This window comes from Augochlora pura, chromosome 6, assembly GCF_028453695.1.
Source record: "Augochlora pura isolate Apur16 chromosome 6, APUR_v2.2.1, whole genome shotgun sequence".
NCBI classification, from domain to species: domain Eukaryota; kingdom Metazoa; phylum Arthropoda; class Insecta; order Hymenoptera; family Halictidae; genus Augochlora; species Augochlora pura.
This window is the reverse complement of record NC_135777.1, coordinates 11211689-11228677: the sequence shown is the minus strand read 5'-3', so window position 1 is coordinate 11228677 and position 16989 is coordinate 11211689. Positions and strand designations below refer to the sequence as shown.

Below are 16989 nucleotides of genomic sequence, written 5' to 3'. Positions count from 1 at the left end.
ATATAGAAACTAACGCTCTTCTATTATTATTGTTACTACCGTGTGGAACCTTTCACGAGAACCCGGCGGTTCTCAATGCGAACAATCTTGGGGAGCAGCCCTGAATTTCTGCACAAACTTCTCTGTAAAAATATAATTTTTATCTTGAAGGAAAAAGTTTGAGAACCACTGACCTATCCTATAATTATCCCAGCAAGATATGCGGAACGCAAGAGAAAAGGAACATAGGGATACATCTACTAACCTTCTGCGATTATTATTATTATTAACATTATCGATTATTCTTATTATCTGTAACCGTTTGTAACTTAGGCGCATAATACGATTTTACATTCCGTCCAAACTGACCCGACATCGCTAGTGTATTTTTAACCTATAATTAAATCTGACGAGATTGTTTCGACGAAATATATGGGTAGAAAATGTAAAATAGTGCTATCGGGAAATTGTAAAGCGTGGCTCGGGAGAAGTGTCCTGTTCAGACAGAAGGATGAATCTCGGGTTGGTTTTTCTGGGATACCGTGTAGAGAGACGGGTCTGTTCTTCGAAGAGTTCAAGTGTCTATTGTTTCAACTCTGTCGGGAGGAACGATATAATATCTCTGGAGTTTCTGCCGTTGGGTTTCCATATGCGGGCAGACGTTCCTGCAGGTCATAGGACGCCTGGACCCGTATGCGAGACCCGTGCACCCACGACGAACCCATACGGGGAAAAATCTCGATGTGCCCTTGACTCTCGAACTCATTTAAACCGAGTACCTCCTTTTTAACGGTAATTTCCTTCGCTCCTTCCGCCGACCCTTCTTGTCTTCAGAAAACAACCACTCATCTCAGAGTGTTTGAACCTTAGCATCCATGTTAACAAAGAATGTTATTGATTCTAGATAGCTGATCGTTTCGATACAAATAAGTGTATGCAGTGGTTACGGGACCCGTGAACACTTTGCAAACATATTCGAACAATCGATCTAAACGATTAACATCGACCTGTTTCCGAGAAAACGTACAATTCTTCTTCTAAAACGATCAACGGGTTTCTCTCCCGCCTTTCTTGCGCTTTCCTTCTCCTATCTATTTCTATTTCTCTCATTCGCACACTTCGTCCCGATTCGAGATAGTTCACGGGCATCTTTGTCAAAGCGGTATGTCTTCTGGTCTTTGATATTTGTCGCGTCTATGGCAGAGGAGAAACAGCCGAGAAGACAAACGAGGGAAGCATGGTAGGTCGCGACGTTGCCATGCCGTGCTCCTTGAGATCCGAGAAAGTGTACAAAAACCATTCGACCCACCAACACCGAGGGCATCGCGTTCCTTTTTTAAATTGCCAGGCTAGCCATCCCATCCCCCTCGTGTACACGCTTAACTTACACACTGTCCAACGCACTTTGTCCCTCTCGCTTCAACGCATCGCGCACCCGCGCCGCCCTCTCTCGCCCCCTTACTCCCTCCCCTTTTTCTCTCTCGTCTTCGTACGCGTTTCAAATGCTGCTCGACGGAAATATTACCTACAAGCGTTACCGGCGAAATATGTTACGCAGGCGTCGTATAAAAACTGAATCCAGACCCGACAGAAACTGTTTATCTGAGCGTGGAATATATTCAAATAAATTTGAAAACGTAGTCTTGTACAGTCGCCATGTTGACCGCACATTTTTATCGAGATTGTTCATTTTTATTGCCTTGAATCAGCGGTCGGTTATGGTCTTGCATTAGACCACAGTGGCCATGCCTTTCTTGGTCTACAATCCCCTTCTCGAAACTCTTTTGAAAGTTACAGTTGCTAGTTCAATTTTCAAGAATTTTAAAGAATTAAAAATTGAAATTCGTCGGAAATTTTCTCGACAGCTGAGATAAAGAACTACGTGTAGATTTTGATATACTTTGCGTGGAACCAGTTACTACTGCGGTTAGTACTATTACCAACACGAACACGCGGAAGATCGTCATGGAAATTAATTATCTAACTATTACGTAGCACGTTCCTTCATTAATCATACAACGGATTCTCGTACAATGTATCTCATTGTTCTCGATTATTATTGAAAAAAATTTGACCAGTCATTTTCTACGTAACACAAAGAAAAGTCAATCACTTACTTGAAAAGAAGCAGCGGTTAAAAAATTCTGCAGAACACTTCTACGTCGGAACGATAAGTCGAAATTGTACGTGACGCAAGATGAGATATGATTATCGCAAACGACACGATATTTGCGATCGATACTCGATCGATACCTACAAAGACACAAACTAATCTTCGAAATGTTCTTATAAAAATCGTAGTTTCCACTTCGTTGCAAACAAGCTTTGTTGGAAGTACAAAAATCATAAACACCGATCCTCGAATAGACCGACATCACACCCTCTAGAAGTTGTATAATGCATTTTTCTCGAAAAGGTATGTGTTTAACATCGACTTGAGATATAAATCACAGTTGTCATGACGCAAGATAAACTTCAGGATACTTATAGAGGACGTCACGATTGTTTGTAGACGCTGTGTACTTTATGTAGCTGCTGTGTATAAAAAATAGTGTCAATTATTACTCAGCCTTAGGAAAGAATGCACGTAAGATCGAATCAAAACGAGTAACTGCAATATAGAGTAAAAATGCAATGTATTCGATGTTTTAGCAGACAGAAACATATTACCGAAAACCTGTCAAACGATGTGCGCAACAGATGTGTCTCTACGTGCATGAATTCGAGATCATAGTATTCGTCTTGTCAGCGTTTCCGATTGTCCGTGGGATGCAAAGTAGCTAGTGAACCCTCCGTCAAAATAAATATAGGCCTGCCCATACGTAGGCGTACACTTTTCTCAACGATACACTCTATTCTACTCTGTCGAAACAAACTACAACGAGTTTTCGTCTCATTTTCACGACGTCCATTCGCTGGCAAATTGTTAATCACACGATTCAGTTTGTTCAAAAGTTTCGAAGATTCGCGTTCGCGCGCTACGTGCACACGGAGAGCGCGCAGGTTAACTGCTCGCTTACCTGTTTTCCGACGTAAAATCCAATGAGGAATGCAACAGTGTCAAGCGGCCGAATAATGCACAGGAAAAACACAAAAAGTGAACCGAACACAAAACAAGAATCACGTGTACAACTGTGAGGGACACGCACATCGGCACCACTAACGCGGTGTACCCGTACACAATACAGATTACAAATGTATTATGGCTGCAGTCCAAGCGTTCATGAATGAAACCAAGAGCGGGATCCACCTCCCCACCCCCCGCAGAAACGTGTCACCGTCCAATCGGCGGCAAGCTTTGCACATTGCTTAACCTGATTGGTTGGTGTACGACAATTCTGCCGCTAGAGCGGTGTTTCAGTCAATGTTCACGAATAGATAGATGGAGCATTCGTACCAGTATCACGAAACGCGTTAGTGCTTCGAATGAAATACAGAATATTTGGATCATTGAATGAAGGAAAATAAAAATACTGCACTTGAAGAAATCAAAATTTTGAAAGCGACTTATTTGTAAGGTGCTATATTGTAGAAAGGTATATTTACGAAGCACATATAATTACATGGATCAAGTATTGTTAAAAAAATTATTGTAAATACTTGAGATTCACAAGAAGAAACAGTATATTTCTTTTATCAATTGTAATGTTGTAATCGATATGACTGAATGTGGTTCCTAATTAATATTGGAATAAAGCTTATCAAACAACGTGAATTGTTATAATTTTAAATTTGACCAATCGAACAGAAGCATAGAGATGACCCTTTTCTACAACCGTACAACGTAACAGAGGTGAAGAGACACTCTATAACTTATTACGTATTTCAAGGTGATCATCGTCGGCGATTGGTACTGAACTGTCCATTATATAAAAAGTAAGAATAAAATATTACTTCAAATGATTGTAATAGTAATTAATAATTACTGATTTTAATAGTAATTTTAATAGTATAATTTTATAAGTTTTGTTAGAGTATTTTTATTGAAACGTACATAACCAATTTATCGATTCCACAGTAATTTATTACGTAAGAGAAATTGGATAATTCTTTATTGTAGACTAATTTATTCGAATACACAATTTCTTTGTTGAACGAAGGGCTATTAAATTCATGAATTGATTAGTACTAACATTATTTGTAGCATTGTCACCTGTCATTCAACTTGAGGTTTCCCACAAATTTATACATTTTTTCTTAAGGCACAATGCTTATTAAACGTTTGGCCACTGGTGTACCAAAGATTTTCAAACGCAACATTGGTATTGTTGCACCTGCATGGAATCAAGCAAGTGACCCAATCCAAAAACTGTTTCTTGATAAAGTCCGTGAATATAAACAAAAGAGCGCGTAAGTATAACTTCTTTCTTATGAAATTGACTGTAATATCAGTAAACCATTGATAAATATATTGTAAATATTCTTGTCACATTAAATCAATGGATGCAGTGGTGGAAAATTAGTTGATTCTACACCTGAAACTGAAAAGGAAGTGAACGCTGAACTGGAAAGGCTTGCTAAACAGTTTGGTTCTGTTGACAGACGAACCATGTCAGAATTTCCCAAGCTAACTTTCAAAGGTAAGCAGTTTTTAACCTTCTTAGTACTGAACAACGATATATCCTCGTTGGCTCTTGTTGAAAAGATAGTTTTCTTAATATTTTTATTAAACAACAATTTCATTTCTTATTTCTTCTCCCTTTTGGAATTTGTTATTTATAAGCCCTTTTAAAATTCTAGCAATTTCTTGCTGAAACTTTATCAAACGAGTTTTAAACATTTCACTCAGATACAGACACTTTTGGCCGGTACTAAGAGGGTTAAGCAACTAAAAACTTAGTCTAACTGAAATTGGCAAATTTTAACTTATTTTCAGATGAACCATTAGGGCAACCTTAAATGAAACCGAATAAAATACACATGATTAGAACAGATGTATTAAAACTGTTATATATAATATTAAGCAATCAATTATAAAAATATATATGTGAAATTGTATATATAGGTGTATATTAAATACCATCTTCCTTTAATGCACGTATTTATATTAGAAATAGTTAAAAACAAAATAAATAAAGATAACCTACAACTCATTTACAATACAAAAATATAAAATCTTCAAATTATGTGGAACCTGTCAAGAGCTTTGTATTTTCAACAATTTCCAATAATGTTTCCATGTTGCACTTCCTGGCGACAGATCTAGAAATTTTCACAAATTTTATTAAATCATTTTTAGAGATGAGAGTCTTAAAATTCCCAGAACAAGAACAAAGTTCGTTCATGTTTTCTCTTTTAATTTCTTTGCACTTGCAGCATTGTAAATCTTGCAATATATATCCCATACTTTTACGATTCAATACATCTATTAGTAGAAACTCTATTTCTTCGTTGTCGTAACTCATTTTGCAGAGTGGACATTTCCACAGATATCTGTAATAAAGAATTTCTATTAAAAGGAACATTTAAAAATTTCCTCAATGCTTACCTGTTGTTTTCCATGACACAATAATTATCTTTACAGAGATCTATGTCCCTTGTATGATTACATGCTTTACAAATGATTTCCGGCAAAGTTAATGAAATACATGGATCTTTCCATTCAACTGCATCACTGAAACTGCCCATTCTGACCAATCGTAACAAATTAGTTTGTAAATTATATACTTCCGTATCAACTTCTTTATCCAAAGATAAAACCTAAAATGAATTTCGCCAAACGTTTGACATAAAATTAAGCACGTTTATGGATATATGTATAAATGTTCAAATACCTTGCAAACAGATTTAATTAATTCTAAAGCTGGATTGATCAATTTACTCTCTTTGCCATTAAAATCCAAGTTTGGATATTCTTGAATAGATAATTCCTTCTCCGGAAGCTTTTTGTATATTTTTTGTACAATTCTAAAATATATTTCAATAAGATGTTAGGTTCTATCCTTATTTATTTAATTAAGACATGACAGAGGCTTACTGGAAAAGTTTCTGAGACATATCTCCTGATATAAGCTTCTTAGCAAAGTCTGCAGTATTCTCGAGTGCTCCTAATCCTAACTGTGCCGATAAACTTTGACTTAAGCTAGTTGTTCTTCTTCTAGGCTTCATACTACAGTTTAGTTGTTCGTTTTCAATCATAAATTGATAAATTGCGTTTATGTACCCTGCTATAATGGCACTAAAACTTGATTGGCAAGCAGCTTCTTTTGGCAGGCACTCCATCAAATTCCATTTCATTATAATTTCCGGCTAAATATCAAACATGTAACAACAGTAGATTATAACAGTGATAAATATATAAAATCCAAAACTTACCGAATCATCGTCATCCTCGTCCCCATTCTCGTCGTTAAGAGTATTTAGTTCAACATTATTTTCCAAATCTTTTGGCAATTTTCCTTTTACGCCAGCATGGTTGTGCTATTAATTAAAAATTATATTATTAATCGTTAACTGGAAATTACTTGTCAAGTTAAGACTGAAATTTGTTGTTCTTACTACATCAAGCCATGTTAAATATTCCCAGCACTCCTCGAATGTGATTTCGATACTATGAAATATTTCTTTGTTACGTATTGTTTGAACAACAAATTCCATGTAACCCAATGCATCGCTGATTGCTCTTTTCTTGCTGCATACAATAATTTTATTAAAATTCGCGAAAATAATAATGGAACCTAATGTTTTAAACTCTGCCAATAATTGTATAAATAGTTTTTTCATGTAACCATGCAGGGTTCGTCTCAAAGCTGGATCATAAAGCAAGGCATTAGGTGAACGCAGCCATCTAAAAAAAATTAGTTGTTACATTTGATACATTATACAAAGTCAAACCTTGGCTATTTAGTATTTCTGTCTAAAGTCTGTAATATGCGTTATCCTGTGTTTGTATAAACAGACCTAATTACCTGTAGAAGTGAATAATCTGATAATCCGCAAATACGTTTTTATAAACTGAAACATCCAGTAGCCATGCATTAACCATACTCCTCAATGCTCTGAAAGCAGGACTGCAAAGAGCAGTTTCATCGTAACTGGGAATTATATTTGTCGTAGGATCACCCGTTGCTAGATCCTATGAAATAATAGGAAAATTCTTAGCTTTGTATCTTTGGTAATCAGTCTTATACATATATAAAACTATACTTACTTGAACAGATGCCATTTGTTGATTATGAAATGCAACAAATGAACTTGTTCCATCAATATCGTGAATGTGATGATATTGCAGCAAGGTATTTACTGCCAAACTGTCTATTTCTAGTTCAATGCATACACTGGAATAAGTCCCCGGGTTGTTTGCAGCACAGTGTGAACTCTCTTCAAAGTCTACCAATAATCTATTATCATCATTCTCGCTGCCTCCTAAATCTGGTTTCTCTGTGGTAGAACACCATAATACAAAGTTATGTTTCTGCAAATGTCTAGCAAAAAACAAATCTGCACCAAAGAGCGTGGGATCTGCAGGAATATTTCCAATAGGTGCATGGAAGAACCGGCATTGTTCTGCCATTAGTTCAAGAATTTGCTGACTCTTGAAATAATGTCGAATCATTATCTTTGCACCTACTTTCTGCCACTCAATTGTGTTGTACAAATCTTCAATATCTTGGACATGTGTGTTGATTAACGGGAAATCATTAAGTAATGGCATCTGAGTTGTTAGTGCTGTTTTGTCTAGAGCAGTTTGAATAACAAATACTGTCGCACTGTGTCCCTCATTTTTATATGCTGTTATGGCTGCTTGTAGAACACGGCAGACTTGTTGGAAACTTGTTTCAAACCTTAAAACAAACTGCACCGCTTCTGGTAAAGCTTTTATCTTGTCTTCTCCGTTCATAGATACAACAATATTTCGTTCTTGGCTATACAGAGTATTCATATTAGGCATTTGATTCGATGACACAGAGTCCAAGACAAAGATATGAACTCTTTTACTCGCATTTAGAAAGAGTCCCCAGATTGCTCTCTGGTGATTGGAGCTCCAGTGATGGTATAGGAAAATGTAATTAATCTTACGAACATCTGGAAGATATGGTTGCACAGCAATACTTTTATATTCCAGTTGATCTAAAGTAAAGGTATCCGCACCATCGGTCATTTTTCTTGCTGCCTTTGGAACCACTGTGCAAACGCATCCTAATTCAAGTATTGCTCTGAATTCTAATGACATTTGCGTCTCATATATTCCCTCAATTTCTGGTTTACTCAAATCTTCCAACAACTCTTGACTGTGCATTTGGTACAAGGTTTCTGGGACGGAGTAGCGATACAAGTTATGTATTGGTCGCGATCGTGGTAAAACTTTCGAACTTTTCATCCAAGTTACCTTTTTACCAGGTTCTGGATCTGGTTTCGGTGTACGCGTATTAACATAAAATATGCGAGGTATTATGAGACGTAATGAATGAAGATCATGGTCAACCAGAACCCACAATCTGAACAAACCAGGCTCATTAGTTGGGGATATTTGAACAATTTGCCAAGCTGAGGTGAGCAATTTCTTTTGAGCTTTTCTTAAGAAACCACCCAAAGTATTGGTCTCAGTGTTCCTTGTAACACCCCAACTGACTTGTTCCGTGTCGTTCATAGACCTCTTACTCTTCTTATTCTGTCGATGTTCAGTCCTCTGTGTCGCTTGGTAAGCCCATTTCTGTTTATGAAATTCTAACCATTTGAGTCTTTCTTCCTTCGTTGTTCCCATTGGCGGTGGTGAACCCAAAACTTCCTTCCAGCTTTTATTCTTATCCTGTTCTTCCTCGTTCTCCAAAGGTCTTTTTCTTTTATGCACTATCGGCATAGGTCGTTTGAATGAATGTCCTCCATCTGCCAGATCTTCAATATCCCGTGGTTCCAATGATCCTGCTTCTTGGCTGTCCTGGTCATTAACCTCCTCATCATTATCGTTGTCTTCTCCCACCTCTTTTGGCACTCTTGAGAATATATCTGTAATCTTTTTCTGTCTGTGCGTTACGCTTTTCTCCATTATCTTTTTGTGCAACCAGTCAGGATGCTTCACTCTAGGTACCGGATTCGAAATCCCTTGCATCGCAGCCGGAATGGTAATGATCTTCTGAATAGCACTTCCAAGCCGTTCTATGTAGTAACCCCAGTCCAAGATTTGTCTAATGTCATCAGATTGCAAACCCGGATCTTTCAACCACTTACGCAGATAATATCTTCTGATTGCCGGTTCTGAATGAAAGATTGCCAACGGTATTGCTCGCTCAGTGACTGATGCACCCTGTGGCCTATTAGCAATAATATATTTACATGCTAGCCCAGCATCCTTCACCATTTGATCACCTAGAAACTCAGCTAATCTCTTGGCAGTGGATATGGACGTAGACTTTTGTGTCCCGTAATCCTCCAATTTACGCGACATAGATTTATTTTCTGATATCAATTCGAACAATTCCACGTCTGGCATATCAGTGCATTTGCTATAAAGAATGTCAAGCCAATAATCTGCGTCTTTAGCTACGGCTGCATAACATTCTTCCAATGTGCCTCCTTTCAGGAAGGATTCAAAGACGGAAGTCTGAAAGATTTTAATTAATTGAAGTTCACCTCTTCGTTTTACTTCAAACCCTTTCAATTCTGCTAAAGAACCATCAAAATTAAATACGGCGTATCGTTTCTTTAATTTTTTACCCTCTTCCTTTGCCGCGGGTAATACCATAGCCAAGTACGGTCCATCTACCTCAAAGAAGATAGAATTCTCGCTTCTGACTTTGTAAGTGGAAGTCTCAGGATTCACGAGCTCATGATAAGCGTCGTTAGTGAATTGTTCCTAAAATTATAATACATAGTCCTAAATGTCTAACAGTAAATTGACGGAAAAGTATTTGTCAGTCGAACTTACTTTCACCATAAAATTCAAGATAGCATTAGGATAAGATAGTGTGAGTCTCGACTTTTTCGGGTGAGTGGTGTGCACTATCACGTTATCAGGGAAAGACGCAGGTAGCACACACCAAATTCCGTCAGTATCCAATTCCAAGGGTCGCCCAACTTGCTCTATGATTTCTCTGGCTTTCATGATAATGTGTGCTCCTGTGTAACATACTATTCCTCCCATTTCCATACTGAACCATCGGGACCTAAAGTAAAAGTAGCGTTAAGATTTTAAATCACAAAACAAAAACATCAAATGAATACCTACCCTTTTCTCATAACGTATCCGTAGAAAGAATTTAAAATACATTTGTGAGCAAGTTGCAACGAATCGTACAGTACTTCTCGACTTTTCGCAGACTTAACATCACCGGCATCTCCTTTTGCTACCGCTGCGGCTACTTGTTGCTTAGCGACTTTAGTAAGCGCTTTGTACTCGTATCTCCTATCTCTGAACGCTCTGACAGTATCGACGTAAAAAGAGTTCTCTTTTTGACAAATTGTTTGTGTTCTCTCCTCCATTCGCGTCACTTTAACCTTTTTGTAGGCCTTTTTACAATATTCTGTGAGTCTTTTCTTCTCTAATGCTGCTTGTTCCAACTTAGACAGTTCATGATAAGCTCGACGATTACCGCCAGGATACTGTGGTGGAAATTTCTCAGTTTCTAATTGCTGCTGCATTCTCTGATATTCGCTCAAACTTGCAGCCACTGGTATTAAGAAAAGCAGTTGTGTAAAATACTACTAGTACTTTATTCTCTCGATACTCTGTTTTTACTTACAATATTCTCCCCTCCACATCCACTGCATATTTCTTTGACAGAGAGCTCCTGGTCTGTTATAATCACACGCGGCGCAAACTGTTTCATTCACCACTGCGGACGGTTGAAGACGATTGGTTAAAATAATGTTTGGATACATGGCACCGACATCCAAGTGATAGATCACAGGATTTTCCAATCTCAGCGGTTGACTTCGTAGAGATTCTAGTTTTCCCTTGATCTCCTCAACTACTTCATCAAAATTTGTAACCATCTCCATTGGAACTTTTTCTTCTTCCTGCAGAGCGTGCTTTAGGGCATTTTCAACACCATTTATTAGTTCCTCTACCGCGCTCGGTACTATTTTAAAACGACAAGGAATATCAGCCCTGAATATGCCAGATTCGAGGGCTTCTACATGTCCTCCAACATAGGTTTCCGAATCCAGCAAATGACCATCTCTTGTAAATTTGCTTAGCTCTGTTTCTTGCTTGTTAGGAAATATAATGTTAGCTTGGTAGGCTTGCACCATTAAAAGGGATTCGCATAATGTTCCAGATCCCTTTCTAAGAACCTGTAAACAAATAATCTTGGCTTACGAATTTAATTTGTTACATATTCATTGAAGAATATGATCAAGAACTTGCCTCATCTGGTTCCATAGGGATTATGGTGCACAAGGCAAATATAAAAGGATGAACATATTTTTGATACAGATAATATGTTGCAACCGCATCAGAAACTGAATAATTTGCAAGGGTTTCTGGATCTTCAGACGCTAATCTGCACATGTCTTCAGGGTCTAGTTCCACAGGATCATATCTAAGTTTTGCTTTCGCAACAGCTTTTAAATTTTGAGAGCCTACAGGTAAGTATGAGTCCCGTCTTACCCAGCTATAAATTCCATGAAATAAAAAATCAAGGATAATATCGTACGTAATATTATCAATAAAAATATCAGTTATGTAATACCATAAGCAATCCATATGCATAGCTGGTCTACTATAATAAACTCCGTCACGGTTTTTTGAGAAACCAATTTCCTTTTCCATTTCCATATTATGGATAGCTGCTCTAGTTTCTACAAATGGCCAATCAAAAAAATCTCCATTGTATGTGACGAATATATGTGGCCGAATTTCGTTTATATGTTCAAAAAATTTTTGAATTGTAGCTTCTTCATCACGTTCATTAAAAACAGTAAAGGGTCCTTCAAATTCTGGTTTTGGTGTATACTCGAAGTTTTCAATATCTTTTGATATAATTTCTCTGTTTATTATTAAGTATCCCTAAAAGAATAAAAAAATGGTTTAATATTGAATAGAACATTGTAAGAACTAATTAATACAAAAAGGTACCTGTCCATCTATCATATAGGATATCATCATTATCTGATCAATGTTAGCATCTGGAAATTTCAATGGTAGCTTTGTAGTTTCAATGTCATATGCTAGCACAATTGGCTCAATTGGTTCAATGATATCTTCTCTCCTAGTTATAATTGGTACCTCATTTCCTCTTGTTTTTACAGAATACCAATTACCGCAGAAAACTTTCATATCTATAGATACCCTTACATGATGAGGAACGTCGTGTTCTCTGTGCAAAGAAAGTGCTTATTGATGATAATTATACTCAAGATATAATATTATGTCTATGTACCTAATATCAAGAATATTATCTGTAAACTCTACGGTTTGCTTTTTAGGGTCTCCAGTCTCCAAATCTCTATTTAACACACTTGACAACATATCTGTATAATAAGTATGACCTTTTTCCCTTTCCTTATTCATTTTTACAGCTTTCATTATATCACGTCTCACTTTCATCAAGTCATTTGTACTTAAAAAAGACAGTTTAAGATATTTTTGTTGTAGACCAAGTAAATGGTTTGGCTACAAAAGAAAAATATGGCTATAGTAATATGTTTTGAATTTCTTTTATTCATTTAAATGTGTCTTACTAAATCAAGATCTTCTTTGTAAAGTGTTTCCAATTTATTTATAAGCCCACTATACTTTTTATTTAAACCGGTGGATACTTCTGCATATGTATCCTTTTTGCATAAAATATAAAAATATGGGCAATAAGGATAAGAAACCTTAAATCTAGTGCAGTCTGCTTCAAGGAAGTAATAATCTACTCCACTAAACAATCTTTTATCATCTTCTATAATTTCTGTCTATAAGCCAAATAAAAACAAGGTAGGAAATTATACTGCAAAATAATTAAAATAAAAAATTGCTGATTATTCATATTGCAGCTTACTGCATGCATGTTAACAAGAAATCCTATTCTTTCTTTGACGTCTGTTACTCTCTGAAATCCATACAATCCATCTACTCTGATATTTTCATTGATTCCATTCAGCCTACCCACCGAAGCATCACTACAAAAAATATGACACAAATTTAGAAAACAAGCAGTACTTTATAAGAAACAATTAAAAATAGTACCCTGATGGATTTCCTTCTTGATTTTGATCATTCTTTGCATCGAACCAACTTGCCCGATATTTTCCAGTATTCTGCAAACTCGTCATGTTGTACAATTATTAATTATGTACAATAGAAATAAAATTATGCTTTTTACACTTTCTTTAAAAACATTATTATAATATAAACGCTAAAGAAGTATTATATTTGTGAAGGCACTGTAGCATTCGAACATAACGTGTACAGGTTGTAATTTGCCCGCCAATAGATCTTTACCCGGAGCATGTAGGGTGTTTACATTAAACAAATTCGATATTGTCTTTCAATTAACAAATGGTAAAAATAAGAAGAAAATAATGTTATATTATTTTGAGATAACAACACATGTGTATATAATAAGTTATCTGTAAAGACAGAGAAATTAAAAAATACTTTGAAAATTTTAGTAATGTTCTCGTTATAAAAATGATCAAGAATGAGGAATTGAAATTAATAATAAATCAGAAGGTACCAAAGGAGTCGTGTTGTTTATTTTATTATCTATAATGTTTTATTTATAACAAAATAATACATCTAATAATTTACTAAAACTGGTCCGGCTCTTACGGAATATTACTAGATTTTTGATCTACGGATATAAGAAAAATCCCAAGCTTATCGATTAGGAGAAAGAGAACGACATTGTAGGTGGCTCCAGCGACAGTGATGCCGTTCGACAACAATCATTGTGGCTTGTTAAATAAATTGGTTTTGTGGTCTCAGTGAACGTGGCGAACTTAAATAGATGAGAAAATTAGATGCACAAGAGGCCTGGGGCGCCGATAAATTAGAAGCGCAGTTAGAAGCTGCTAGGGATGGTCTTCGAGGACTCGATCGCAGTATTCGGAAGATCCTCGGCCGGGATCTTCCTGACGGAGAAAATGGTCCTATACAACCGCCTCCCAGGTTAATTTCAAGATAACTTTTGACGAAACGTTTCTTAAAGTGACCTGGAAATCGTATTCACTTTAAAGGAGAAGTTTTATTTTATAATTCATTGATCATCCAATAAAACACTGTTACTTCCAAACATAACCTATCTCTTGCACTCGAGATTCGAGATTTCTTAATGCGTTCTATGAAACTTTCTGTAATTTCTGTTGCATTTAATTTTAACACTTCAATGTGCCACATCTATGTATCATGATAATGTTGCAATTCAAATTTTATAAATTTTATAGTTAAGATATGTTGCTGATTAGCCTATGCAGTTATATTGTTGTGCTCTATAATATATTTGTTTATAATACATTTACAGTAGGCTATCACAAAAGAGACCATTGCAGGAGGACAGACGGCGTGTTGTATCAGATTTTGTTAATAACGAATTGCCTGGTGGAAAACGTCGGTGGCAGGGATCTAATGGAGAACCAAAGACAGTTTTCAGTCGTTTAAGTGCTCGAGTTCCTTCCAATGCTGATGATAGTGCAGATGAAGATGATACTGTTATCAAGGTAGTGTTGTAGATAATTCAGTGCTCAATATATTATCCGCTTATAAAATAATTATTGTTTCTTTCAGCCGGCTGTGTCTTCAAGAGTAATAGCAACCCCTAGAGAAATTCCATCTAGACAGGAAGTAATCAGAAGAGAAAGAATAGATGAAAGAAGTAGGCAAAGAAATAAGAGGATGTTTGGTGCCCTTTTAGGGACTCTACAGAAATTTCGACAAGAGGAAACTAAACTTAAAGCAAAGGTATATTTCTCTTTGATATTAAAAATATATTATGGGTAATATCGTTTTAAACGCTGTATTTTTTTATAGGAAGATAAAAAGGCAGAAGTAGAGGCAAGGGTAGAAGAGGCACGAAGAAGGGAAAAAGAAGAATTACGAAGAGAGAGACAACAGTTATTCTTATCACGTAAACGACAATTAGCAGAAGTACGTGCACTTGAAGCAAAATTGACCCGCAGTCGGCAATTCCAGGATTGGCGTGCTGCACAGTTGCCGTTAGCTTCGTTTATCAAAACTCGAGCTCAACCCGCTATCTATTATGCACCGAAACGCAAGCATCCTCAAACTGACATACTTCTGGCTCAATCTGCAAAAGAACTTCATGGTATATAAGATTTGAATTTTATTTCTGTTTCTGCATAGTTATTAAAGTGACTTTCCTCAATAACTATTTATTCCACGTTCCAGAGGAAATCGAGAGAAGAGAGAAAGCATTGGTTGAGGAATTGGAATTAATAGAAGTACAAGTAGGCCTTGGAAAACACCAACAAAATTTTGATGGAACTGTATCACTAAACACAACAGCTGAAATTCAACAATCCGCCGAAGAAGGAGAGGAGAATCGTGATCCAAATCCGGAAAAGACTTCAGAGTCTGAAAATAATGAAACAGTAGATGTTTCAGTAAAGTCTGAGAAGGACGAAAATTATGATAATAATTTGAACGAAGTTGAAAAGAAGGAGGAAGTACAAGTAGATGAAGCAAAGGACGAGAATAATGGCTAGTATTAAATGTACTTACGACGCTTGTACATATTACGTACATTGGATGGTCCAACGAAGAAAAGGATGGAGTCTTTCTTACTTCAAATCTGACGCGTGTGGATAAATTTTACAATTTTTCGAAAGAATTGTCACTTTCTACTTGTTCTCATATAGGTGTAAATTCATTCCCCTCATCGGATTGCATACTCATTTTTTCATCTTGCGTCGACGAAATCCGTTCAAATTATCCCGTAGACCTAAGAGAGTAGATGCAGTTAATCAGAATCCCATATTTTTTAAATGTTACATATTTCTATTATGACTATTCGTAGCGTATCACTTAAGTAATAACCATATTTCAAGTAGAACGGAGTCATTCGGTGAAAGAATAAGTATGTCGATAAAATACAGTAAAGTCAAAAGATTTTTAGATTGGAAAAATTATGTATAATAACACGCTCACCTATTTCCTTTGTAACACAGTGTCTGTCTTTTAATACGTATGCGACAAAGAGAAGCGTTAAATAAAAAATTTAATGCTTTACACGTGTATGGTGGAATAAAATGTATGAATTCAAACATTTCCCACTGATATTATGCAGTTTGAGTTTCAATGGAAGTTCGTATATTTGAGTTATATTAATTGTAGACGATATATAAACATGGAATTTGATTGCATTATGCGGACAATAGCAATATTAAGATTATTGTTTTTTTCAAATAACAATATTAGGAATAAGTATTTGAGTTACATTCTGTCCTAATGCATAGACCACGACCATTTATGTTTATTTTCTGTTCTGTCGACAATATTAAAAATATTAAGCAGAATTAAAGAGCGTATGGAAATATAAGTTCAAAAGAGTACTGTTTTGTGTACATGATTATTTCAGATTTGTTTAATTTTACTTTAAAAGTATTTTCGGCGAGTTTACATAGTATTAATAAAGTTTATCATTAAGTTGAACACTAATAACTTCATGGAGTTGCAATTTCCTGAAACTTAAAGTGAACATAAATCTATTTAAGGGTGTAGCCATCTTTCAGGCGTTTCCTTCGCATTCTTCAGAGTTCCAACGATCGTGGTATGAACGCGAGGTAAAATTACTTAAATTACTTGGTGCTCGACACCAAATTCCTTATACATCACCGTATATTGCGATATTCGCCGACCGTTTGCGTTAGCCATGGAACAAACAATTTGATTTTCGCGGATATTATACAATTTTAATCGATATCATCAAATTATTTCAATCGATAATCGGAAAGTTTGAAAATCAATCCAATAGAGGGCTCATTTTGTTTCATTGAAATCATTGATTCACGAACAACGTCAGTAAATAGACAATACTTATTTCATTAATTGTCTACTATTTCATCAACAACTGACAAATCATTGTGTATTGGTATTAATTCACAACCAATTTGCTTCTTTCACGG

At 36.0% G+C, this 16989-nt stretch overlaps 4 protein-coding genes across 8 annotated transcripts in view; 2 read left to right on the top strand and 2 right to left on the bottom strand.

The window, feature by feature from the left end:
* Pnt (ETS transcription factor pointed) overlaps nucleotides 1-3184 on the bottom strand; it is a 188590-nt gene extending 185406 nt beyond the window's left edge. For 2 of the 3 annotated variants that reach the window (XM_078182602.1, XM_078182606.1), the window contains exon 1: nucleotides 3000-3184. The gene's annotated coding sequence lies outside the window, so the exon portion shown is untranslated. Of the gene's footprint in view, nucleotides 1-2096; nucleotides 2240-2999 lie in introns of those variants that run through there. The other variant, XM_078182603.1, reaches the window with a different exon arrangement.
* Nucleotides 3185-3771: 587 nt separating this feature from the next.
* Nucleotides 3772-4977, top strand: LOC144471254 (ATP synthase-coupling factor 6, mitochondrial). Of its 2 annotated transcripts, none has more exons than XM_078183131.1 (4): nucleotides 3772-3855; nucleotides 4182-4329; nucleotides 4429-4559; nucleotides 4856-4977. In XM_078183131.1, exons 2-4 carry the CDS (start codon nucleotides 4187-4189, stop codon nucleotides 4876-4878), a joined length of 297 nt encoding a protein of 98 aa, XP_078039257.1. In that variant the 5' UTR covers nucleotides 3772-3855; nucleotides 4182-4186; the 3' UTR covers nucleotides 4879-4977. The 2 variants fall into 2 exon arrangements, with proteins under 2 accessions (XP_078039257.1, XP_078039258.1); XM_078183132.1 differs by having other exon boundaries at nucleotides 3799-3855; nucleotides 4124-4329.
* Nucleotides 4978-5099: 122 nt separating this feature from the next.
* Nucleotides 5100-13229, bottom strand: Dnapol-epsilon255 (DNA polymerase epsilon catalytic subunit 1). Its single transcript, XM_078183130.1, has 18 exons — nucleotides 13094-13229; nucleotides 12906-13026; nucleotides 12601-12819; nucleotides 12300-12532; nucleotides 11996-12236; nucleotides 11610-11926; nucleotides 11285-11531; nucleotides 10659-11211; nucleotides 10145-10586; nucleotides 9845-10082; nucleotides 7130-9772; nucleotides 6888-7054; nucleotides 6478-6766; nucleotides 6295-6399; nucleotides 5957-6228; nucleotides 5754-5886; nucleotides 5468-5679; nucleotides 5100-5412 (listed from the first exon to the last, which is right to left on the bottom strand). Exons 1-18 carry the CDS (start codon nucleotides 13177-13179, stop codon nucleotides 5103-5105), a joined length of 6828 nt encoding a protein of 2275 aa, XP_078039256.1. The 5' UTR covers nucleotides 13180-13229; the 3' UTR covers nucleotides 5100-5102.
* Nucleotides 13230-13751: 522 nt separating this feature from the next.
* Pnn (desmosome associated protein-like protein pinnin) lies at nucleotides 13752-16640 on the top strand. Of its 2 annotated transcripts, none has more exons than XM_078183719.1 (5): nucleotides 13752-14017; nucleotides 14373-14565; nucleotides 14633-14806; nucleotides 14876-15170; nucleotides 15254-16640. In XM_078183719.1, exons 1-5 carry the CDS (start codon nucleotides 13857-13859, stop codon nucleotides 15568-15570), a joined length of 1140 nt encoding a protein of 379 aa, XP_078039845.1. In that variant the 5' UTR covers nucleotides 13752-13856; the 3' UTR covers nucleotides 15571-16640. The 2 variants fall into 2 exon arrangements, with proteins under 2 accessions (XP_078039845.1, XP_078039844.1); XM_078183718.1 differs by having other exon boundaries at nucleotides 14370-14565; nucleotides 15254-16541.
* Nucleotides 16641-16989: the final 349 nt, after the last annotated feature.

Coding starts and splice junctions, on each gene's coding strand:
- Dnapol-epsilon255 (XM_078183130.1), bottom strand. CDS start 13,179: ATGACGAGTTTGCAGAATACTGGAAAATATCGGGCAAGTTGGTTCGAT. Junction 12,820..12,905: donor TTCTTGTTAACATGCATGCA/GTAAGCTGCAAT, acceptor TTTGGCTTATAG/ACAGAAATTATAGAAGATGA. Junction 5,680..5,753: donor TAATTAAATCTGTTTGCAAG/GTATTTGAACAT, acceptor AATTCATTTTAG/GTTTTATCTTTGGATAAAGA.
- LOC144471254 (XM_078183131.1), top strand. CDS start 4,187: ATGCTTATTAAACGTTTGGCCACTGGTGTACCAAAGATTTTCAAACGC. Junction 4,330..4,428: donor GAATATAAACAAAAGAGCGC/GTAAGTATAACT, acceptor CAATGGATGCAG/TGGTGGAAAATTAGTTGATT. Junction 4,560..4,855: donor TCCCAAGCTAACTTTCAAAG/GTAAGCAGTTTT, acceptor ACTTATTTTCAG/ATGAACCATTAGGGCAACCT.
- Pnn (XM_078183718.1), top strand. CDS start 13,857: ATGAGAAAATTAGATGCACAAGAGGCCTGGGGCGCCGATAAATTAGAA. Junction 14,566..14,632: donor AAGATGATACTGTTATCAAG/GTAGTGTTGTAG, acceptor TGTTTCTTTCAG/CCGGCTGTGTCTTCAAGAGT. Junction 15,171..15,253: donor ATCTGCAAAAGAACTTCATG/GTATATAAGATT, acceptor TCCACGTTCCAG/AGGAAATCGAGAGAAGAGAG.